Here is a 24,584-nt window from a genome sequence, read left to right on the forward strand (position 1 = left end):
ATTGGTATCTTGATAGTGGGGTGTCTCATCACATCACGGTTGATGATACAAATTTATCCAAAAAAAGGACTATCATGGCATAGATGGAATAATGGTGTCACACGGTAACAACCTGCCCATTTCAGGAATCGATAATGTGCCCTTACCTTCACAAAATAATAGTTTTTACTTAAAGAATGTGTTGCATGTTCCTAGATCTGAGTTTCTCAATTTGCTAGAGATCATAATTGTTTCTTTGAGTTTCATCCTCATGGTTTTTGTGTAAAGGATTGTTAGAAAGGAAAAACAGTTCAAAGCAGGCCAATTAGATGAGGAATCTACATCCAGCCAACCCACAGGCACAACACATACCAGTTGAATACGTTTTATGCAGCAGAGAAGGTGGTGACTTCATGTTTTTGGCATGCAAGGCTTGGTCATCTGGGTTATAAGACTTTATCTTCTTCAAGGCAAAATAATTATTTGAATTTTATTGACAATAATGATAGTAGTTTATGTTTTGCTTGCATGATTGGTAAAATGCACAAGATTCCTTTTGGTAAGGTTGATCACTCTTCTAAAATTCTCCTAGAGATTATTTTGTTGAATTATGGGGACCGACGCTAGTCACAACAAGAGAAGGCTATAAATACTATTTCTTGATCGTTGATGATTTTTTAAGATTCTCATGGTTATTTCCTTTAAAAAAAAATAGATATTTCACTTGTTTCAAGATTTTTAAGAATATAGTTGAAAAGCAAGTGGGTCACTCCATCAAAATTTTCTATAGTGATCAAGAAGGTGAGTTTGTCAATAGGCACTTTGATGAATTTCTAAATCATCATGGAATAAGGAGATGGTTGACATGCCCACATACACCACTGCAAAATGGTGATGAGAGGAAACATAAACATGTGTCTAAAAGTAAATTGTGTATATTGTTTTATGCCTCTTTAAAATTCATTTTTTAGGTGAATGCCTTTAGATATGTTGTTCACTTGATTAACCTGTTGTCAAGTCTCAACACTGGACAAAGAAGCCCGTATAAGTTGTTTGGAACCAAATATAGTTATGACCATATAAAAATTTTGGAAGCACATGCTATCGGTATCTAGTTCCATATAATAATTGCAAACTAAGGCTAAAGACAAAATTGCCTATTTTTATTGGTGTTAGTCGATCTCATAAATGATTCTTGTGTTTTTATTTTGTTTCTAAAAAGGCCTTTATTTCTAGTCATGTGAAGTTTGATGAATCAAATTTTTGTATGTTGGAACCCAAGAGCTCGTTACTAGTGAAGAGGTGTCTAAATGGTTAAGAGCAGTTTTTATATGACATTGGCGGATAAAAATAAGGAATCTGATGGTAGTTGTCAACCAGTTATGTTACAGCCCTACTATTTACCGCCTAGTCATCTTGCTTCATGAGAATTCGGAGAGCAAAATGATGAGGATGAAGATCAGTCGGTTGACTCTTCACATAATCGCGTTGATGGTGATGGTGGCCCAGGTTATGATGAGGATAATCAAAATGGCAATGATGTTGATTGTGCTATTACAGACGGTGATGGTAATCAGCCTGAAACTAACTCTCATGATGAGTTGGTTGAACAGCAAACTCAAAGTCGAGTTTGTCCTATGATAACTAGGTCATTGGATGGATTTTTAAGACCAAGGAACAGTGACTCATCTCCTTACTACTTTGGTTTTAGGCTCCTTGGTCAATTAGCTCATGAGGAACAGTTTGCTGACTACCACCAAGTGTTTAAAGAACCAAAATGGTGTCAAGCCTTGACGAAAGAGTATAAGGTTCTCATTAAGAATAATACCTGGACTATTGTGTCACCCAAGAAAATGTCCAATATAGTAGGGTGTAAGTAGGTTTACAAAATAAAAAAACATGTCGATGGCACCATATTAAGGCATAAAGTTTAGTTTGTGGCTAAGGGTTATAGCCTACAGGAATGAATAGATTACTTTGAAACATACAGTCCTGCGATAAAACCCACAACTATAAGAATGGTTTTCTCTATTGCAATAAGTCGTAACTGGCTCATTCATAAATTAGATGTTAACAATGCGTTTTTACATGGTTTTCTAAAAAAAGTACATATGGCAAAAAGTACATATGGCTCAACCTTCTGGATTTGAAAATAATCAAACTTGTCACTATATTCGTAATTTAAATTATATTATCTACGAGTTAAAACAAGCCCCAAAAGCCTGGTTTGAGATTCTCAGTTAATATCTTGAAAAACTCATGGATCCAACTCGATATTGCAGCATTGTGGGAGCTCTTCAATATACAATATTCACAAGGCTGATATTTTCCTATGCGGTAAATAAGGCATGACCCAACAAAAATCCATTGGTCTCCCATAAAACAAAACCTAAGATATCTTAATTATACAATTAATTTGGGTCTTAAAATATCCAAAACTAGAGAAAATGAGCTATCTACCTTTACAGGATCCCCTATGATCAAAGATCGACAAATAGTTATTTGACATATCTAGGTCCAAATCTTTTGTCTTGAAAGTCATACAAACAACAAAATGTTGCTAAGTCCAGGACAGAAGTAGTGTATAAAGCATTGGCAAGAGGAGTTCGAGAATTGTTATGGCTACAACAATTGAGCTAATTGGGATTTCAAAATTTTAAAAGTCCAGTTATATGGTGAGTCAATCTCAAGACCACTTATTTGACCACAATCCTGCATTTCATGCCAGAACCAAACACATAGAGGTAGATTTTAATTTTGTCAAAGAAAAAATTGCAAATCAAGAAATTAAAATCAAATTTATTTCCTCACAAGAGTAGACTTCTAATGTTCTTAGTAAGCCATTGAGAGAATCAAGTTCAAATATCTAAGAGACAAGCTAAATCTCAAAAAGATTAACTTAAGGAGTTGGTTAAGAAGTTACCAATCATGAGTCTAATCAGGCTCTAAAATCATGTGATCCTTAGACTATCCAAATGAAAAGCTAAGAGACAAGCTAAATCTCAAGAAGATTAACTCAAGGAGTTGCGTTGAAGAAGTTACCAATCCTAAGCCTGATCAGGCTCTAAAATCATGTGATCCTTAGACTATCCAAATGAAAAGGTTAACCACAAGGTAGGACTCTTGATCGCTGATAAAGTTGGTAAAGCCAAAAATCCTATAAAAGAGGCAATGCAAACTTGGAAAGTTGGTTTCTTAAATTTTTGGCCTAAAATCATGAGATCTAATCTTAGATAAAGATCTAACATTCAATATAACTATCTTGGCTAATATAATGAAACTCACCCTCTCATGTGGGATAGTTGAGAGAGAGAGAGAGAGAGGTGAAGATCAAGCAATGAACTAAACCATGTCAAACTTGGTTTCTTTAAGTGTACATGTGTAAAATCATGTGTTTGTTCTTAGCCATTGTTATCAATATTTTGTGCTAGGAAATCCTTTCATGGTATACTCAAATTAGTTGATCAAGTTTCGATCGGTAACCAGTACCTATGCGCAAAAAATCAATAAGCAAAGTAAGAAAAAAATATGGCAGCATGGTAGAAACAATCATTGAAATCATCACTTTCTTGCAGCACGGTAAATTGCTTTATCGCCTGAAAGTTGAGAGGCAATAATTCCAGTTGTTCATCTCTACAAAGGAATCAGGTTATAGGATTTTTCTGGCTACTAGTTCATGTTCGCAGCTAGCAAATCAGTAAAAAGAAATGAAGTTTCGCCTTCTTCCGTTTTCTGAAAACTATGACGGACAAACTTTGTCAAGCAGCTTCTCCATTTCCGGATTCACCTCGACCTTGTCTGCCTCCATTCTTTGCCGCATATTTGGCTCCGTCTTTCCAGCAGCAATGTAAGTACGTAGCAGCGACTCGTACACCCCCGTCTCAAGACTGTCGGTCTTCTTAAATTTCTCATACAACCCCTCAGCTCCATCAACATTGCCATTTTCCTCAAAGTATTTCTGCAGTGGCTGCAACTGCTCTACCCTCATCTTCCAATTGTGACCCGTAGCTTTCAAAACTGCCTCATCCAAGTACTTCAGCACCAAATCGAACTGTGCCTTCTTCATGTGGTAATCCATGAATATCTCCATGGTTTTGACACTTGGTATGCCTCCTTTCTTAGTTGCTCCCTCAAAAAGGGATTCCGCTTCATCGATCATACCGCGGTTTACATATACAGAGATCAATGCATTTGCCACCCTAAAATCATAGTTTAAGCATTGGGATTCCCATTCATCAAAGAATGCCCTGGCACCAGATATATCACCTAACCTCACCAGGGATTGAAGCATGATTAGATAGCTCAGGTTTGTAGTCTTTGGAAATGCAGATTTTAGAGCACCCCATACCCTATTAACCTCAGATGAGTTACCCGTGCCTGTATACAGGCTCAGCAGAAAATGGAAAACCTCACGATCATTGTTGTTGCTCATTTTCTCCACCTCTTTAAGGGTGGATTCTGCCTTTTCAAACAAGCCAGCTTTGACATAAATTGCTGCCAAATTGCTGTAAGTGGACCAATCAGCAGAGACCTTACCCTCTCCTTTCATTTCTTCTATAACCCTCTCAGCTCCTTCAACATCGTTCATGGCTGCATAGCTGCTCATCAAGAGATTATAAGTAACTGTGTCAAGCTTCAGACCCTTTTCTTTCATCTCTTGCACCAATGGAGGCACTCGCTGTGGTTGCTCTGTCTTAAAGTACAGGGTCATTAAGTTGTTGTACACTAAGGAGTTAGAAGAAATGTTTTCTTCCTTCATCTTCTCACAGAGGGATTCTGCCTTGTCTACCATTTTCTCTCTGCAGTAACTATTCAGTAGGGCACCATAGGTAGCCCAATTCCTTTTGCGTTTGGGAAGACTATGAAAGTACTTCTCTGCCGAATCCACCCCTTGAGTCTTTGATAGCAGATCTATACGGACTGCATAGTCCCCACGAGACAAATTCATATCTTTTGTATCCATCCATTCAGACAACTACACATAAAAAAAAAGGAGCCACTGAGGAAAAATGTCTCGAAAAACATACAGAAATTATCAGAAGATCAACCCATAACTTATGCTAGTTATTTATCTGATAACATAATGATCAAATTTACAGCAATCCCATGCCACTTGAAGTTCTTGATGCAGGATTACCTAAAAGGCCAAAACCCAGTAAGCATTATTCTTAACTAGGATTTAGGAAAAAGAAATTATTTGGTATGCCCGTACATATCTTGAAGTTTATGGTTTCTCTTAAAGCATATTAATGGAATTACCAAGACAAGGTTTTGGTCATGTTGGAGAACTTCATTAAAAGAATTGATAAAATCAGGCAAAAACAAGGTTTTCAAGATAAACAAGATAGGATAAGATCTAACTCAAATGGGCATAATCAGTCTGAATCATTGCATAAACTTTTTGAACTCTATTATTACAAAATAACAAAACAAGCATTTCTCCCCTAAATCCCGCAGCTTTCATGTTCAGCAAGTACCCCAAACTTCACACTGCTACTAATTTTGCCAAGAACCCACAAGATCCTTACCTCATGCTCCCTCACGTAAAACCACTTAAATTTCTGCTTTCCACTAGTGCTTTCACTAGCAATAACACACTCCTTGCACTATGCAAAGCAGCAATCTCCTCCATCAAGAAGAAGAAGAGAGGAGAAGAGGGAGAGAAAGTAGGAATTAGTATTCTCATTTAGCATAAACCCACCAAATGGCGCTACATGGCCTATTTATACTCATTGAAATTTCCATTTCCCCCATTGGCCCCTATACAATTTCTTTATTTTCTAAAATGCTCCAAACCAATCCCATGACAACCATTTACACCAACGAATTGGAGGCCTTGAACTGAATTTACACCAAGGGCTCAAGTTCTTTTGACTCTTTTGACTCTTTTGACTGAGCACACATTGGACCAAGTTAGCTCATGTATCTTCGGATGAGTCTAGTGTAATCAAATACAAAAAAGAATAAAAGAGAGCCTCTTATGGACTTTACAAACACACAAAAGTGTGTAAACATAAGGACCACTTATGGGTCAAATACAAGCACACAAGCACAACCCACAAATGGGCAAGAGACAAAGATTAAAAAATTTAAATCTTATTGAGAATAATTGCTCGAGACAAGCATAAACATACAAGAGTGGTGTAGCCCCTTTATATACACATTGGCAAGGATTAGAGCCTTGGGACCCTCCCCAACGGCTAGAAATAGAGCCATTGAGGAGGCCCCAACAACTCTAACACAAAGGTCTTAAATGCCCTTTAGCATTAGCTAAAGGACATTTAAATAAAATAAATAGAAAAAAACAAAAAAATTACTGTTATGCTACAATAAGTGAAATGACAAAAATACTCATAATGAGTAATACCCATTACATACATATATGTGCACACACACACACACACACACACACACACACACTATATATATATATATATATATATATAACGTAACAACTAGTTATAGGTAATCAGTCCCTATACAACTCAAATTAAATGGAGAACAAGCTTGAACACGCTTCATCTTGTGGTGGCTTGAACTTGAATTGTGGTTTTGTGCATGGTGATTCTAACCAAGCTAGGTGTATTGAATGCGGTTTGTAACAGTTGCACTTGGATGGCCTGATTTTTTTTAATACTTCTAAGATAATATGGAAACATGGAAATGCACCTTAGCATTTTGATGATAAGTGGTGATCAAGATTAGCTGCAGACAGCAATGCCCATGCTTTCCATTTTGATTACCACAGGCAGCCAAACCTGGAATTGCTTAGATCATAGCTCTGGTTACAGTTTCACTCCTTAAGCTTCATCTAGATGTTGAACAAACTAAGTAAAAGCCTTTCACAAGCACCCCTATTTGCCTTCCAGCCCTACAAATGATGTGATCCTCTGTTGATGTTTTAACTTCACGTGTGAAAAAGTATTTGTTAATATTGATCTGGGAGTTGGACAATTCTTTTCTTCCTCTATTTGCATGGATAAACTATTGATGTTTCTTTCAATCCTCAAAACAAGAAGTGCTTTGGCTGATTCACGTTAAGATTAATTATGATCTTTTGCCACAAATCCTTTCTTAGGGATAGGTTTACCAATGACAGATAAAACAGCATATATCAAATTGCAACTGCTGGGTTATCATGGTAGACCGTAGATGAAACAGCAATAAATTGAATGCATTGGTTTTAACTTTGAATAGCAACAAGAACTGCTATTACTTGTAAATTTTTCCGTTTTTTTGTGGGGACTGGGGAGGGGTGTCGCTTAGCTGTAACCCTAATGCATAAAATGCAAACCAACTGATCAGCGATATGAGAAAATCTTATAGGAATCAACATACTCAAATATGAATACTTGAACATATCTATTGAATTCCCAGGGGAAGAAAGCGAGCCATATTTGCCAAAATCGAACTTCACCACTAAAGCAGTGATGGTTCTAACCATTATATCAAGCTCAACAGCACAATATCAACAGACATCAAGATTTTGATGCAGATGCAACTAAAAAAGCTATGTTGAATCAGGGAGCTGAACTTAAAAAAAGCTTCTCACAAAATACACAACTAAATGGTGATGATTTTGAAGGTTACATCTCGCTTAGGAGTGCATACTAACAAATAAAATCATCCTGAATTCAACAAAAAATGAAGGAACAAAACTACTGAAGTTCATCAGCTTGTCGATATGTGATGCACCCTTATCACTGTCTCGTTGACAAAAAACTACAAACCAATCTAACAAAATTTTGTACGATAGACTACCACCCGCGATCAAAGATCACCATATAAAGCCGATCGCCTATCCACGTCCTTCCATTCTATATAATTTTGTATGCGTCTAAATGAGATTTGAGAGCATTTAAACAATGCCCATCAAAACGAAACCTAAATTCAACTAAAAACAAACAAACAAAACTACTGAAGTTGATCAGCTTATCAATACATGATGCACCCTTATCACAGTCTCGTTAACAAAAAACTACAAACTTTACTAGCCTCATGAGGAGTCTAACAAAATTTCGCACGATGGACGACCACCCACGATCAAAGATCACCATATACAGTCGATTGCGGATCGACGCCCTTCTGTTCTATATATTTTTTTATGCGTCTAAATGAGATTTGAGGGCATTTAAAAAATACCCAACAAAACAAAACCTAATCGGATCACCAACAACCCAGAAGGTACCTATAAATTCCAGATATTTCAACCATTAACCCGGGTTTTTTCGATCACGCCCACCGGACAACAACGAAATAGGTGTACAAAACGCACAAATCACGAACCTGTTTCCAACAGGAAACTCAAACTCAATAGAAAAATAACTCCTTCAAATGAACACAAAATGCTCGATTTGTCCACCAAGCGAGAGTATATAAAATCCACCCAACCAAATGGATGGTGTTAGCGAAAAAGAAAAACATGAGAACGATCCGAAAGAACGACTTTCTCTACGAATGGAGGAAAACGATGTAAAAAAACAAATGGGTTTTACTTGAAGAGCGTTTTTGAAGCGTTTGTAGCCGCGGAGCCTCTTGATGAAGCTCTCGATCTCCCACTTCTTGACCGACTTCCCTTCTTCCAGCCACCTGTTAAGCTCGGCGGCGGCGCTGCCGTCGGTGCCGCCGAGGGCGAAGAGCCGACGGAAGAGGGAGTCCTCCGCCGATTTCCGGGAGATCGCCGCCGTTTCCGTCGACAGGCTCCGACCGCCCCTGCTCAACGCCCTCGCCAGGCTCGCCATCATCCCTCTCTCAATCAGAGTGAGTGAAGGTTTTGAGGGCGGAAACGGGGGTTCAGGGTTTATGGACGAGCTGGATTTACGTTGATGCCCTTGCTCTTTACGGCCATGACACGGGAACACGTCATTTTAATTATGTGTCACTTGTGATCCTTACGGACACGTATACACTGACACGGACATGTATAAACGAATATTCTAACATCGTAAGTATTATTTCAATAAAAATATATTTTTATATTAAAAATTAGTTTTTGTTTCATTATAAAACTAAAACAACTTTGTCTCCACGTGTCATGCCCTTCAACTGTGATGCGTTATGAGGTTGAAGCACATCTTTCTCACTACTTTTTTATTTTTTTTTGTTGATGAGGGACCCTTACGGCAAGTTTGAAAGCGAGAAAGACGTAAGAAAAGTGATGCAAAATGAAAAATTCATATGAATTTTTTAACCCAAAAAAGTTTTTCTAGAAAATACACTTTTTGATAGAAAACATTCTTTCATGAGAAGAGGTGGAGGAATATTTCTTACCAAAAAGAAAATTTATTTTTATACTCCCCACTACTCATCTCACCATCACTACTACCCACCACCTCTCATTTTTTCATAATTTTTCTCATGTTACACAAACAAGAGAAAACTTTCTTTTGAAAAACTTCTCGTAGCAAAAACTCTGATAGGCCAAACTTTTTTTTATGAGTTTTTCTCTCTTTCAAACGTGCCCTTAACAAAGGTGAGGAATCGGTAAACGAAGGCCCATGATCATCCTGCCTTCCCAGTAAGGCAAACATAAAGGGAAAACGTTTCAACAAATAAGGTAAAAGTTAACATGGTTACATTGAATTATGATATTTAACTGTTTCATCTAATGCATTACATATTTATTAACATTAAAAATATGTGAGCAAGTATTTCAAACTAAATAATTAAAAGTTTAAAATAATACGTGTGTCTAAAGTCTAATCAAACACATGAGGAAAAATGGGCTTCTCATGTTTTTTTTAAAGAAAAACCCACTCATTTATTTATGTGCCTCACAAGTTATGAAAACATAGGTTTCAAAGTTTGGAAAATGTTTCACAAGAAATGGCTTTTCCACGTCTGAGTAGAGTTTTTGGTAAGAGCTCCACCCAAAGTTTGACTTGCCTAAAGCCTAACTCAAGACTTGTCATTAATCGGGATGTAAACGTTTCCGATTGAGAGGAGTGTGACCAATATCATATTTGAGTAATGGGTTGTTGACTGACTGAACGGATTCAGATTCTGATTTTTTTTTATATTTACACGGAGAAACAGGGTCAGAGACCTAGCAGCATTGGTTCTGACTATCCTGGCATCCTAAAACCCTCTTGCACCCACGAAGTTGCCACGATTCCGCTTGCTCAAGGGGTGACGCCCAATGGACCGGGGCAGAGGCGGGGGACAAGGTCTCCACCCCCACTTTGTTTCAAAATTTTGCCTTTCATCCCTGCACTGGTTTTGATTTTAACCTTCATCCCCGATTCATTCTCCTTTCATGTCCTCCATCCCCAGTCCAAACGGAATGAGGCAGGCCAGGGCTCCATTTTTTCTGGTTCTTTCGCCGTTGCCACCTTACGCCATTAGAGGAAAGAGAGAAGAGAAATGGAAGCTCGCACGGCTCATTAAAGGAAGGAGAGGAAGAAGAGAGGAGAGATTAGAGAAAGGGTTTTATGTTATGGGTTGAGAATATATATATATATATATATAAGATTTTATAATATGTGTAAGGGTATAATAATATTTTTTTTAACAGAGATCAGGGACGGGATGGGGTGGGGGCAAAAGTAAGTCCATCCCAGCCTCCATCTCTGCACGGGTTTTGATTTTAACCTCCATCCTCAGTTCATTCTCTGTTTCATTTCCTCCGTCCCTGGTCCAAACGCGCCGAAGCAAGGTGGGCCCGTTTCTCCTTGATCCACTGCCATACCTATATACCGCCTACTTAGTGGCTATGCCCCATCGCACTATGCCAAACCCCTTGGAGCCAGATTTCGATTTGGATGTAAAAAGTTCTTTTTCATATAAACAGATTCCGATATCCATCAAATTCAGATATTTGTCGGATTCAGACACAAAAATATCAAACCCATATTAGCATCCAATTACCAAATAAAACTAAGTGAATTCTGTGAGGTGCCGGTAAAATATGATTCAGTGATATCCCTACTTACCAAGATATTTCAAAGATTTGTTTGATTACTAAATCAATGATTGTTTGTTTGGCAGTTCAATTTTGGAGTTCCTGCTCCTCAATCAGAAGAAGATAAAACGCTGAAGGAACCTTGTCTAAAGGTTTGTCCAAGGGAGCCCTACATAGGAAGCATAACAGCCAAACCATAGATACGACGGCATGCCCAAAAATATGAAGTTGCACGAGTAGTGCCAGCTGCTGTAAGTAATCAAACAGGTGATGTAAATTGAGAGGGCTAGATTTACTATAAAATGCTACGGTACCTTACTCCTATGCATGGAAAACCAAGAAAAAGCAGACAACTGAAAAAGAATTGAAAAAATAAAAAATAACTCAATTAGGATTCTCAAATTAACTTCAACCGAAATGTTTCCAAGACCCATAACAATTATTTATATAAAAAAACAGAAACCCTACGATACATTGGATCTTGAATATGATCCAAATATTCAAATTAACAAAAAAAATTCAACCCTAATATGCAACTACAGATCTCACTGAATCATTCTCACTCACTTCATCAGACCCTTTGGATGTATAGTATTTTCTTGTGCAAGAGCCCTTGGTTTGATGAGGCTTGCCATGTCTATATGGGCCCCTGTATTCTTTGTAATTGTTCTGGATTATTGCAAGGTTATGGATGTGAATGGCGCCCATATTCTTGTATCTGAAAGACTAAAGCATTCATTATTCATAGTGGGTTTGGCTTGTAGGTTTTCTACTCCTGTGAGGGCATTGTTCATTTTTGTACCTAAAGAGTTCCAACTTGAAACTGCAGGACTGAAGTTTATCAATCGGTATAAATTTTGTCCTGACCATATTACACAGATAAAAAATCTAACAGTAGATGGACAAATGTGTTATTTAAACATAACCATAAACCCTACCTCATTTGGAGTTTGAAAAGCAAAAAATAATTATTTTATTAAAATTGGTTTTTCTACTCCTAGACTGAGCCATTCAGTTTCGTTCCTCCAAATAAGCATCAATTCAGCATCTTTCTAAAACCAGAAAAATTATGTAAAAATTATTGCACATAGAGGAGTAAGTCTAAAACTATCTTTCACCAAGATCATATCCAAACTCCATCAAAGTTGTGGATTAAAATTTACAGACTGCAGCCTGTTTAGGCTCTTGAATAGGCAAAACTGGAGAAATTTTCAGGTTTATAAGCCAACTTTCATTATTTTTAACTCAGATTATAATGAATCTATACACAATTTTTTATTGAAACTTCTTAAATATGAATCTAACTACATAAAATTTTCAGCTATAACCATGGTATAGATTAAGAGAAATAAAATTGGCAACACAGTACAGTCGAAATACAAGATATCTATCAGGATAGAAATCATGTTTTGACTTTCGAAGATCATAACTTCTCATCCAAAACTCGAACGAAGCCAAAATTTCTCATCTCCTGTTAGGGCATTCATTTTTTAACTGCACTCTAACATCAGGTAGGAAGGGTGGGAAACATGCTGAGCTGCTCATGGCTCGGCTCATGTTGGGCTCGTAAAGGGCTTGCTTGGCAAGCTGAACATGAACGGCTCAACTCCACTAGATCTCGTTAGGTTGTAAAAGATATATTTTAGCCATATTTTTACATCTTATAGTATATGTAGAACATATGATTAAACTATTTGCTTTGCAAAATAATAGGTTTAGTGGTAAATCTTATTACTTCTAGTTTTGAAACAATGCACTTTTTTTGTAATCCTATTTATTCCTGCTCTAAATCAATGTATTTTTCTGTAAAAAAGCCAGATCGAACTTGGATCATTTAATTCAGGCTCATTATGAGCTTAAACTCAGTTTGGCTCTTCTCAAAAATGAGGCAAGCTTGAACACTTCAAGCTCAGCTCATTTACCAGCACTAGGTAAGAGAAGTCATATGCCACTTAAGTTGAACATGAAATGTGATTAACCCAATCAACAAAGCATATTGACAAAAGGAACGATGGACTGATACATGATGGCCAAACCGGTCCTAGCATTTTAAGGAATCTTGAAAACATACACAATGCTGGTTAATGGCATGCCAAAAAAGGCATTTTCTTACATTCCCTGGCAAGTTTGATTACTTCAAAAGCTCTATGAAGTCCAAGAAATTATACCTTTTAAATTCTAATTATAAAAAAAAAAACTTTTTTTAAAAATTTTCCGCTTTTTCCTTGGAACAAAAACATGGTATACTCTTACAAGTTACTATATAATTTTAAAACTGTCATGCTTTGTGTGTTTTGTTTGGTTGTTTTTGAACAGTAATGTATGTAAAACCTAGCTTTTCATTTGATGTTCATTCAGTCCTTTTTTTCATGACGGATGGGAAACCACCCTTGGGATCAAAGACTTAATCGTGAGGGCTAAGTCTGCCATATTTACAGTCGCTGTTCCAACAGTATAAACTCGTGATGCACCCCTTGCCCACTGGGGGTCATCAACCTTCGGCCTGATCAAGGGCTTAACTATTGCCCAAATTAATGCAAGGGGCTGACACTAACCCTGACCACCCACCTAGTGTCCAAGGCCGCCTCCACTGCACCAAACAAACCCCTCAGGGCGTAGGTACATTCATTTATTTGCACTTTTCAAGTGGTATTAAGAGATTATTTTGCTATTTCAATGGACGATTTAATTTTCTGCACAGGATTTACTTGTGATACAATTCCCGTCCTATTCTTTTCAAACTCCTTCCATGAAGCTCCATCATTCCGCTCCGGTTAGCCTTTCATCATAGCTGTCATTTCTGTGTGAAACCTTGGTCACGGGCAAGGATGTATCCTTGCTTTCCGGGGTTCCAAGTTGAATTTTGGCATAACAGCAGCATAGAGGGGGTACTGTCAATCTCATCATTCCCAAGATTCGATGTGCAAAGTTTCCAACGCTCATAAGCAATGTCCCTGAGAGGGTGTGCATCATTAAACGCGTGTATCACTTTCCGAACAGAAGCCAGACTTTCGTTTTAGGTTAATAAATAGAAGACATGATTAACAGGTAAAATGCGGGACGTTGGCTGCCTTCAGTTGATTGCTTCCACACTTAAAAAAATCCAAAATTTAGCCCTCGGCTTGTAACAATTAACAGTAATCAAGAATTTTGAGTCTTACCAACAGGAACTCTGAGTAGTTGGTAGGAGCTGTCAGTGCACATCTCCTTGTGGTGGGAAGTTGCAGGTTCAAAACCCAATGGGAATAATAACTGGTGGGGGTCAGACAAACCCAGCTGGACTTTAAAAAAAAAATTTGAGTCTCTTTAAGAGTTGTGTTGGAAAGGAGATGAGAGGTGTGACAAGAGTAGAAAAGAAATTGGGTGATGAGGTTGGAGTTGTCAACTACGTTTTTGTGAAGATGTACCTGAAATGGCCCATCTCAACTCTCAACGCCATTCTCATCTCTCAAATCTAGGTTTCCAAATATCTAATAGGGTAGGTGGTATTAATTAAACACTCATTAAATTATGCCTCCCCTCACATCTCCAGCTCCCAAGCATAGCCCATGGCAATATATGCTGTGAATAACCAGAAAACTTGGAAGTATAGGTGGGCATTGGGTGAGTACCTGACATGAGATGGACCATGATTGGGCTGGCACTAAGGGTGCAAATGGGTTAGATCAAGTAGGGTTTTTGTGATTTTTGGCTGTTCCAACCTGATCCGGACTACAGCCTGAAGCTTACTAACCCGGTCCAATTAGTAAACAGCCAGGTTCCGGACAGGGACAAAGCAGCATGTTGATGGATTCTAACCCAATAACAATCGTGTTCCACAAGGCTGAATGGACCTGAACAATAAGTCCCTAAACCGACCCAGAACCTGACATGGGTAGCCTTAATCTTTCAGTGGGTCAAGGACTGGGTTGTGCCAGTCAAGGTGGGCCCAATGTCCACCCCTACCTAGAAGCAATATGACCCAGGCCCCCTATAGACAACTGGCGAATGTAAATATGTATACGGTATCTTGCAAATCCACAGCCATCAATGGCAGCAAAAAGGTCATCCTCCAAGTAGGGATGCCATGGCTCGGATCCGGAAAATCAAAATACATGGGGATTCGGATCAGAATCAGATCCAGGAATCCAACTCATTTGCATCCTTACCACCAAGTACATCGCCTGAAAGCCACAAAGCTATTGAACATAAATCATGGAAGGATCGTGTACAGATTAGAGAGAGGATTGATAAACAGAAAACAAGCACGTGTCACATTAACCGGTGTTGGAGAGGAGATGAGAGGGGTGATGGTTGTGGAGATGAAAACGAGAGATAAGGCTGGAGTTGTCAACAACATCCTTGTCAGGAAGTAGTTGAAAATGGATCGTCTCCACTCCCAACAGCCTCATCTCCCAAAATAGGGCTTCCAAACACCAGTGGGGGCAGGTGGTATTGATTACACCATCATTAAATACCATCTCCACTCCCATCTCGGCTCCCAAACAGAGCCTAATTTCAACTTGGAAAACAAGAACAATACAAAGTGGAACTTACAAGACTTGTCGACACAAGATCCCTCGATCGATGTCAACCAGATAATTAGTTAAAACCATTTCACACGCAAGAAAGAATTATTTCAGTGATCCCAACCAGATGGACGCCGTCTTTCCCGAGGTCTCTCCCTGGAACTGCAACCAATGAAACAGCAAAATTGGTACAGAATACACACAGAAAAAACTCGAATATTGATTCAATTTTTCATCAAGTTTATATGAGAGGTAAATATGCTGCATATGATACAATAAAACATCATGATAAACAGATATGTTACAGAAGACTGACCCTTCAGATGCGTTCTGACTCCCATTTTCCTTGGATCTGTCATCCGTTCTCCTGCTTGTGTTGGAAGTAGAATTCCAAGAGCTGCTTGCCTGTAGAATCGGTGCTTCTCCACCGATCGAGCCACCAGAAACAAAGCCAGGCAGTGCTGGTCTCTTGCTTGCAAAAGCATTTGAAGCACCGGTACTGCCGCCTTGAGAATTTGTTGATGCAGCAACAAAGTTGCTTTTGAACTGCGCCATTATTCCTGTCCTGAATGAATTGACAGCAGCGGACCGGCTGGGTGCCAGATGAGATGGCATGTTTGATGAATCAGGGCTGTAGCCAATACCAAGGCCATAGTCCACGCCACGTACACCTCGCCCACCACCACCTCGCCCACCACCACCCTTCCCTCTTCCTCCCCTTTTCCCACCTGCAAGCAGTAATGCTTTTATCAGAGCTTAATATATATTAGGTGAAAAGCTTCCAACGACTTCCACAATACAAGCCATGAGAAAACAACCATAAGAAAACCAGTACTCTTTATAACTTTACAATTCCTATAGATAAATGCACGTACCAGATCCCCTTCTTGCATCACGTTTGGCCTTGAACCTCCCATCCTAGGGGTTTCCAACAGATTGAAATTAAGAATTTTGACAAGATTTATGATGTAAAAACAGCAGACATTGGAGCTACACTTCTCCAAGATAAAATCTGAAACTGCTTATGCAACATGATTCTTATACCATAAACTAAAAAATGCTGAAGGGAATACAAAAATTAGGAAACAGAAAACAGCAAATAGATACACAAAAACTAAAAGAAAGAAATCTTATTAAAGCTAAAAGTATTTGAGAAACTATATAGAATGATAAATGAAAATTTAAGCCTTAAAAGAATTAACCAGTAAGAACCGCTCCGAGGTGTAAACTCTAGGTACCCCCAGAGGATTTTCAGCAGTAACAAACAAATTGTGGCCAGAATAAATTACAGCAACACCAACATCAGGTTCCTATCAAACACAAGTCTCCAATCAGCAGGAACCTTCATTTTACTCTACCATAAAAACAAATCAACAGTGTTTAGCTGTAGGAGTTCACAGCATATTAGGTAATAGAGCTGAAGTGTGTTTCTAGGGAAAAACAAGTGGACTTACCCCCATTTCCACACATTGGGATCTTTTGAAGGGCTCTGTCATACAGCTGACTAATGTGTCCATGCAAGCATCGTTATTCACTCCAATTCAGATCCTAACGTCTCCTGCATATTTCTTCAACCCCATCAGGATTTAGAGATTCTATTCAACCAAGCACCCAACCAGATCTCAACAACCTTGGATTAAAGCTAGATTCATTGAGATCTAAACCTCAACCGTCAAGGCTATACCAGCCCACTGAAGGTCAAGCTTCAACCCACTGGGCAGAACTACTAGGACATGGACCTGAAGCACAAGCGCAAACTCTAAACTGGACCTCAAAGGATCCAGAATCATACCTACCATCCGCCAGGAAATCTTAGCCTTTGATGCATGTAAAAAAAATTGGGTATGGGCAGCAACTGAAGGTTTTCTATCTGTCAGGTTTTCCACATGTAAATCCTCTGTTCCAAATGAAATTAACAAAGCACAATAATGTGAAGCAGGAAGTAGGTTATCAATCACAAGCAGCATCTTATTAAGTTATCTCCATAAAAACATTTATAATTCAAAATCTTCATTTTCTACCTCTTGGAGACTCAGCACATGTATTATTATAATACCTCAATCCTAAAATCTATCTTATCATCAGGATTCAGAATATCAGTGAGGATAAATAGTAGAAAATGGCTTAAGGTTTGGACATGATGGCTCATGATCAGTTGAGAATTTTGGAAGAGTACTGGAATTCTCAATGACATATGAATTTCTATTGCTGATCCAGATCCATATCAAGACATTATTAACTTGGTTCAAACTACATGAATGGAGCCTGATCTCTCCTAGACCAGTTCAAATAATACATATATCGGAAATTTTAAAAAACACACTTAAAGTATTCATTAATCAAAAAATACCTAACTTTTGGATATTTTAAAAAACACACCTAAATAATTTTATGGTTAATTAAAAAGGCTCAGAGTTTACTTTCATCAAGTTTGCTGTTAAATGTGACCCAAAATTACCATATTCTGACATTTGTTTAAAACATGAACTATTATGTTTTATGTTGACGGAATATATAGGATTGGAAGACATTAAGTATATTGTACCTTAATAAACAGCCAATGGGGTTCCATTTTTTCATGCATTTCTTATTGCTCTAGGAAAACCCCTTGCAGTCTCCACAGAGTCATGTTTTTTTTTTACAAAACCCATCCTCTTTGAGTTTCTTCAAAGACAAGTTCAGAAAGGACTAGTTCTGCAACAGAGTCTGAAAGTCTTTGTTCTTGTGTACCTAATTTGACACAAACCATCACTAACAGATGTAACAATACTGCCTAATAAAGGGTTTGTTTGTTTGTTTACTAAGTAATGCCAAACCATAATAGAAAAACTTACAGTCGTTTTTTATGTGCATGGACGTTTTCATGCTTCTTTTTTAGCCCATGGCATATCATTTTCACTACGGGTTTAAGAATCCATTTGCTTGAATTTCAAAGTGGGGCCAATACTCTAAATCAAGAAGAAGATTTCAAAGAAAAATGCCAAAGAAGGGTGGACCTGTTGGGGATAAAAAAAAATGTAGCTTGGAAGAAGAAGACCAACCTCTGCCTATGTATATATGAGAGAGAGAGAAACCTTTCTTGATAGATGTTGTGGATTTGGAGAGAAGCTTTGCTGGCAGCAATAGAAATGGAGGGAGAAAGCACAACTATTTGGAAAAAGGCTTAGGTAGGTGGGAATGAATGAAAGTAGAAAGGCCAAGAAAGACAGAAAGCAAAAGAGGAAGGAGAGTTTTAAGGGAAAATTAGTAAATTTACCATCTTAACTCAACTTAGTTTCATGATAACCAAGGTTAAATAGACGAAAATTTGTTTTTGATTGACAGTGCAAAAAATTAGGTGAGTTTTTAAAAATATCAAAAACTTAGGTGTGTTTTTGAAAATTTCCCTATATAAATATATATATATATATAGAGAGAGAGAGAGAGAGAAAGAACCCTTTAAATTCTTTTCTATTTTTTCTCAATGAGGTGGTGCACACGGAGTGGCCCATTTCTTTAAACAAAAATTCTTTTTTTGCCCTACAAAAAAATTAAAAAGGCCTTAAACAAAAATTACATCACATTTTTAATCTGCAGAATGTTTTGATTTTCTTATACAATATCCTTGTTTAAATCATATCAGCTAACTAGATTTCAGTAGATTGGTTGGAGAAACAACAGCCAAGAACAACAGCCAGACCTTGGAGCACAACAAAAGGGGGTTAGAAAGGCCTAAGGGCATTTATCTTCATGGTATACAGCATAACGTTTTTTTAACTTTATGCATTATAAAATGCATAAAAATATAATAAATGAACATTGATAGTCAAACATCTCTAACTGTATGCATGTATGAGTAATATCACCCACAATGTAGAATTTGTGTGCCTGCTTGAGAAAAGGCTTCCTATATCTATCTCATAAACATGCAAGAACTATTTCTGCCTCTTTTCTTAGTGACCTCATGTTCCAAAACAGTTCTGAGGTGCAATTGATCATGTGAACACCTAAAACTCAAATGTATTACGAACTGAATTTTACTTGCCTTGTTTATGTGCTTCTATGGTCTATGGAAGACTTTATCAACATTTAATATTCATAGATTAAGTAAATAGCAGTCTTTTTCACAGACCACATTCTACATCCAGAGAACATGTTTAGTGAATAGTAGAAGATAATTTTACTTATCTGCAAAACCATATTCATCTCACACACAGATGCATATACATTTTCAGCAGCAAATAAGTGCATAGGAAATTAAATGAAATGAAAAAAATTGGAAATCACTATATCTTCCTCAAATCACATTCTAATAACATGATGGAAATATTTACCTTCATAGCAAGATCCATCAGTTCGGCAGGTACTTGCTGACCAGCAGCAACCAGACTGTTAACCAACTCGCCAGCAAAGCGTGCTTCTTTCTGTGTAATAAGGGTATAGGCAGTTCCTTCTTTATCGCCAGCACGACCTGTTCTACCAATCCGATGGACATGCATATCCATATCTCTTGCAATATCAAAGTTCACAACAGACTTTATCGACTTGATGTCTAGACCACGAGCAGCAACATCAGTAGCAACAAGAATATGGTAAGTCCCTGATTTGAATTTCTGTAAAACCTCCATTCGAGAGGCTTGGTCTTTATCACCATGGAGAGCAGCAACCTTAAACCCCTTCTCGAGTAGTTGCACTTCAACCTCATCCACTTTGGCCTTCGTGGAAGCAAATACTAAAACATCACCATCATCAACAAGCTCAGGTAGCTTATCAAGAATCCAAGGCATTTTATCAGCATCAGAAGGCATTACTTGAACAACCTGTGTAATGTCTTCATTGGCCATTCCGATTTCTCCCACTGTGACTCTTATAGGATCAGTAAGTATTTCCCTAGCTAGACACTCAACCTTTCGTGGCATGGTTGCTGAAAAAAGTAGAGTTTGACGATCTGGCCTAATCTGACCAACTATGGACCTTATTTGCGGCTCAAAACCAAGATCAAACATCCGGTCAGCTTCATCAAGGACAAGATAAGTCGCTCTAAACATTGATAGTGCCTTCATCTTTAACATGTCAATCAGCCTTCCTGGTGTAGCAACAACTATCTCACACCCAGCTTTGAGTTCTTTAAATTGATCAAGCTTAGACATTCCACCATAGACTCCAGAGACACGTAGACCATAGCACTTGGAAAATTTCTTTGCCTCTACATAGATTTGCTGTGCCAATTCTCTTGTAGGTGCACATATCACACCGATTGGACCTTCCTCTTTGTTGAGTTCAGGCTGGTCCATTATGTGGACAATCATTGGTAAAACAAATGCTGCGGTTTTCCCAGAACCTGTTTTGGCAATACCAATTATATCGCTTCCAGACAGTACAACTGGTAGAGACTGGCACTGTATAGGTGTTGGCATCTCGTAACCTTGTTTTGAGATGGCATTCAGCAATGGAGAAGAAAATCCACAGTCCTCAAATAGTTTTATCGGTCTGGATACATCAAAACCAGATACTCGAACAGCTAAACTTTGTCTATATGCATCCACTTCCTGCTCGCTCATTCCTGAGAAGTAACATTAACAAAGAGTATGTCAAAATATGACACATAAGCTCAACACTTCCATATAAAATATATATATATGGCACTTAAGCACTTAATGTTATAAACACAAAACTAAAGAAATTTGGTGAAAATGAAATTTCACAAGCATTGGATGGCTGGAAATTCATTTTTTCCTTTTTTTCTGTGTTTATGCATCATCCACATAGACATGACGTGTGCCTTACTGGAGAATAAGATTCTGTCTTTCAGATCAGCAGCTACTTGAGCTACCCTAATGGGAGCATGGGAACAAAGAGCAAGTAACCTGAAGGCAGAGTTGAACAAAGCAAACAAGAGGCATGATTAAAGCATCGTGAACAAGCAATGTATGGGAATGTGACAGCGAAAATGCCAAAAAGCCTAGAACTAGTTTGACAACTATTGGGAGAAATGAGAAAATGCCCATGAACACGAACAAGATATATCAGAATAGAGTGAATTATTCTTCCTGTGGCTCTAGCAAGCATAACCAATATGTTCAAGATGGACGCTTCCAGACCCAGGAATATACCAGGGTCCAGCAAGTTAATAACTACGCCACAAATCTCAGTACCTAATCTCTAGGAGGAAACCCAAGTATTCTGAGCAAAATATAGAAACTAATGCACAATGTCAACCATAAAAAGGATAAATGTAAATACGCAATTCCTCTCCCATGTGCATCACCAAGTCCGAGTGTGCCAGGTGATTCATGTCTAGCCACTCTCCAAACAACACAATCCACTACATTTATGGGTCGGCTCAGTTGTGATCAAACATCGACATAAGAGGAATCCAACCCATGAACACCAACAATTTCCAACAGCAAAAGATCAAGCACCCAGTATATAAGCAAAGTTTGCATGTCTGAGCAAATTCCATAAAAAATCAGCAGATGATATAAGCCTGCAAGACACTATGAAACTGATCATGCAACTTATGCTAAAGGGGCAATCTGTTGGATTGTTCAGAATTCAGAAAATCTTGACCTTGGATGGCCAACAATGAAGGAAAAGGCACATCAAGAAAATGAAATATAATTCACTAAAAGTCCATCAAATATATGGCTACAAATCCTCAAAATCCTAAGAAGGTATGTGACAGGAACCCATAGTTTCCTCTAAACTAAGGCACTACAAGTGTGTCCATAGAATTCTTGTTCATAAGGGTATCTCTTGCTGTGGATACTTATCCAGAGAAGTCGAATATTTGGAATATTCAGTTCTTTCCCAAACAAGCCTGACGTATTCCATTCATCCAGATAAGTAAGAGCACAAAGGCAGATCATGAATTAGCTAAAAATGAAGTTGATTATTCCCACACACAGTAAAAAACGATCGCCGGGTTGTACCAATTCCATATGAATCAGCGCGGAGAAGCATGTGCCCCTCACTCCAGCAATGGCACCGAACGTTAAACACGGAGCCCTTATATCATTGTGGTTAGTGGAGAACAGCCATCGAACCGGATTTGTCGTAAAATTAGGATTATGTAGTTTCCTTCTTTATGAAAGAGGGGCCCTGCTGGGGAGCTGGGCTTCTTGAAAAGAGGAAAATAAGGGTGGTTCGAAAGGGCGAAGGGCCGTAAAGCCCTCAAAAGAAGGGAAGGAAAAAGGGGGTATATATTTGCTCTAAAGCGTCTTCTTATGCTCCTCTCCCAGCTCGAATAGCATGAATCGAAACCATAACGAAAAAATCCATGATTGTCTGAAGGATTTAATGAACGAAAAGCCCCAACTCGAATTTATCACCAGCAGGAATTTCAACACAAACTCACCCGAGATGGATTCCTTCTCTTCGTAGAAATCCTTATTGAATGGCTCATACTCGATGGAGCTGTGATCCAACGCAGGAATGGGTTCGATCTTCTTCTTATCAACGAAGATAGCGTTATCGTCCGAATCGTACTCCACCTGTCCGGCGTCCACCGCCTTCGCGGCAGCATAAACCTCTTCGTCCGAGTCATACCCAGCGTGCAGAGCCTCCGCAGCAAGAGTCAGTCCCACGTCCTTCTTTGCCCTGAGGAAGCTCTCCATGGGATCATCTTCCTCATCGTCCTCGAACTTCTGCGCCTTCGGCTTCTGCGACGAATGGGACGGGGCGGCCTTCATCTCCTCGTGGATCCCTTCCATGAATGCATCGAGGGGGTCGATCTCGCCACCATCACCACCACCACCACCAACATCCTCTTCATCCCTCTCGGAGTAGTCGATGTTGTCGAGGTCGTGGTCCTCGTGGTTGTCGTGCCCGCCTGAGCGCGACGACGGCGGGACGTAGAGGCGCTGAGGGGCTTGGGCGCGTTCGAAGTTGTAGGTCGCCTGCTTGTTGATTCCGAACCCCTCGAACCCGAACTTCCGCTTCGACATCTTCCTCCTCGGACCGCAACCAATCCGCCGCCTTCTCGGCGCCCTCTACCTTTAAAACCTTAGCTTTTACAAACCCAAATTCTTCCTAAAACCCCTGAATTCAAGGAACACACTAATTCCTAAACCCTAGAAAGAGTCTTGGGTGCCAGAATTGGAAGATCTACGAGGGGAAGAGGATAAGAGATCAGATGGAAGGAGAACGATAAGAATATCGAAATTGGGGGGATTCTGAAGTGAAACCCTAGAGCGATTTCTGAGTTCGATTGGAAGCAGGAGAGCTTGAAGAAGAGGTGCAATCGCAAAGGGAGAAGGTAGAATAATTTTGGTGTTTCAGAAGGGCGAAGGAGTTCCTACTTCTTATGAGTTATGAGAGCCACGTGGGATGACATGGGTCGGGTTTGATCCAAATCTGATCCGAACCGAATCCGTAGGACCCGGGTTCGAACAGATGAAACGGGTCCAAATAGTTGTTGTGGTATGGTCCGAGCAGTGCACTGATGTGGCTGGGAAACGAGCCGAGCCGAGACGATCGTGGCTTGGCTCATGTTCAGCTCGTAAAGAACACGTTCGAACTCGCAAAATAGGCTCGGCAAGCTAAATATGAACAATTGGTAATTAGCTTGATTAATATAAGCTCGTTAGGCATTAAAAATATATATTTTAGATATATTTTACATGTTTTTAATTTTTTTGTAATTCTATTTCTTTCAACTCTAAGCCAATGTTTTTTTCCCTATAAACAAGCCAAGCTTGAACACTTCAAGCTCGGCTGGTTTAGGTCATTTACCAGCCCTACAGACGTGTGACATTTTTAGGGATGTAAACGGGTCGGATTTATCCATTACCGAGCTGACATTCGGATTCAGATTCAAAATTGAATGGGATCAAACAAAACTAAATTCAGATCCGACTTGCTTAAAACCTGATATTTACACACAATCGGATTTGGTCTGATAATTGGGTCAGATGTGTTGACACCCTAAACGTTTTAAAATATCCAAATCATACATAGTTCTAAGGCTGGGAAGCCTTATAACCCATTCATGACTCGGCTCGTGTTTGACTTGTAAAAAACTTGTTTGAACTCGCTAACTAGGCTCGCCGAGCCGGACATGAATAATGCAGATTTGGGGCATTGTTAACTCGTAATAAATATATTTTAAATATGTTGTCATTTGGAGATGGTTGAAACTTGAAGGGCTTAGCTTGCAATTAGAGATCTAATCCTATAGCTTATAGCTTTGAAACAATGTATTTATTTTGTAAATGAGT

The 24,584-nt window shown here is 38.8% G+C and overlaps 2 protein-coding genes across 3 annotated transcripts; both read right to left on the minus strand.

Annotated features, from left to right (window-relative positions):
* Positions 1-3,417: 3,417 nt before the first annotated feature.
* Positions 3,418-8,722, minus strand: LOC149839172 (large ribosomal subunit protein mL101 (rPPR4)-like). The gene is made up of 2 exons (XM_090004025.1): positions 8,475-8,722; positions 3,418-4,954 (listed from the first exon to the last, which is right to left on the minus strand). The coding sequence occupies exons 1-2, from the start codon at positions 8,718-8,720 to the stop codon at positions 3,719-3,721; spliced, it is 1,482 nt and encodes a 493-aa protein (XP_089860151.1). The 5' UTR covers positions 8,721-8,722; the 3' UTR covers positions 3,418-3,718.
* A 6,338-nt stretch (positions 8,723-15,060) lies between these two features.
* On the minus strand, positions 15,061-23,644 carry LOC149839173 (DEAD-box ATP-dependent RNA helicase 24-like). Of its 2 annotated transcripts, XM_090002339.1 has the most exons (5): positions 22,724-23,644; positions 19,701-20,929; positions 16,263-16,305; positions 15,704-16,115; positions 15,061-15,549 (listed from the first exon to the last, which is right to left on the minus strand). In XM_090002339.1, exons 1-5 carry the CDS (start codon positions 23,310-23,312, stop codon positions 15,498-15,500), a joined length of 2,325 nt encoding a protein of 774 aa, XP_089858465.1. In that variant the 5' UTR covers positions 23,313-23,644; the 3' UTR covers positions 15,061-15,497. The 2 variants fall into 2 exon arrangements, 1 of the variants encoding a protein (XP_089858465.1); XR_016431311.1 differs by lacking the exon at positions 16,263-16,305.
* Positions 23,645-24,584: the final 940 nt, after the last annotated feature.

Source organism: Nuphar pumila, chromosome 4 (assembly GCF_984573655.1).
Source record: "Nuphar pumila chromosome 4, dmNupPumi1.hap1.1, whole genome shotgun sequence".
NCBI lineage: Eukaryota > Viridiplantae > Streptophyta > Magnoliopsida > Nymphaeales > Nymphaeaceae > Nuphar > Nuphar pumila.

What these genes read in the sequence shown, in the direction of transcription:
- LOC149839172 (XM_090004025.1), bottom strand. Translation starts at nt 8,720, where the DNA reads ATGGCGAGCCTGGCGAGGGCGTTGAGCAGGGGCGGTCGGAGCCTGTCG. An exon ending in GCTTCAAAAACGCTCTTCAA is followed by an intron (nt 4,955 to 8,474) that starts GTAAAACCCATT and finishes TTTTATGTGTAG; the next exon opens with TTGTCTGAATGGATGGATAC.
- LOC149839173 (XM_090002339.1), bottom strand. Translation starts at nt 23,312, where the DNA reads ATGTCGAAGCGGAAGTTCGGGTTCGAGGGGTTCGGAATCAACAAGCAG. An exon ending in AGAGAAGGAATCCATCTCGG is followed by an intron (nt 20,930 to 22,723) that starts GTGAGTTTGTGT and finishes GTTACTTCTCAG; the next exon opens with GAATGAGCGAGCAGGAAGTG. An exon ending in TGATGGATCTTGCTATGAAG is followed by an intron (nt 16,306 to 19,700) that starts GTAAATATTTCC and finishes GGAAACCCCTAG; the next exon opens with GATGGGAGGTTCAAGGCCAA.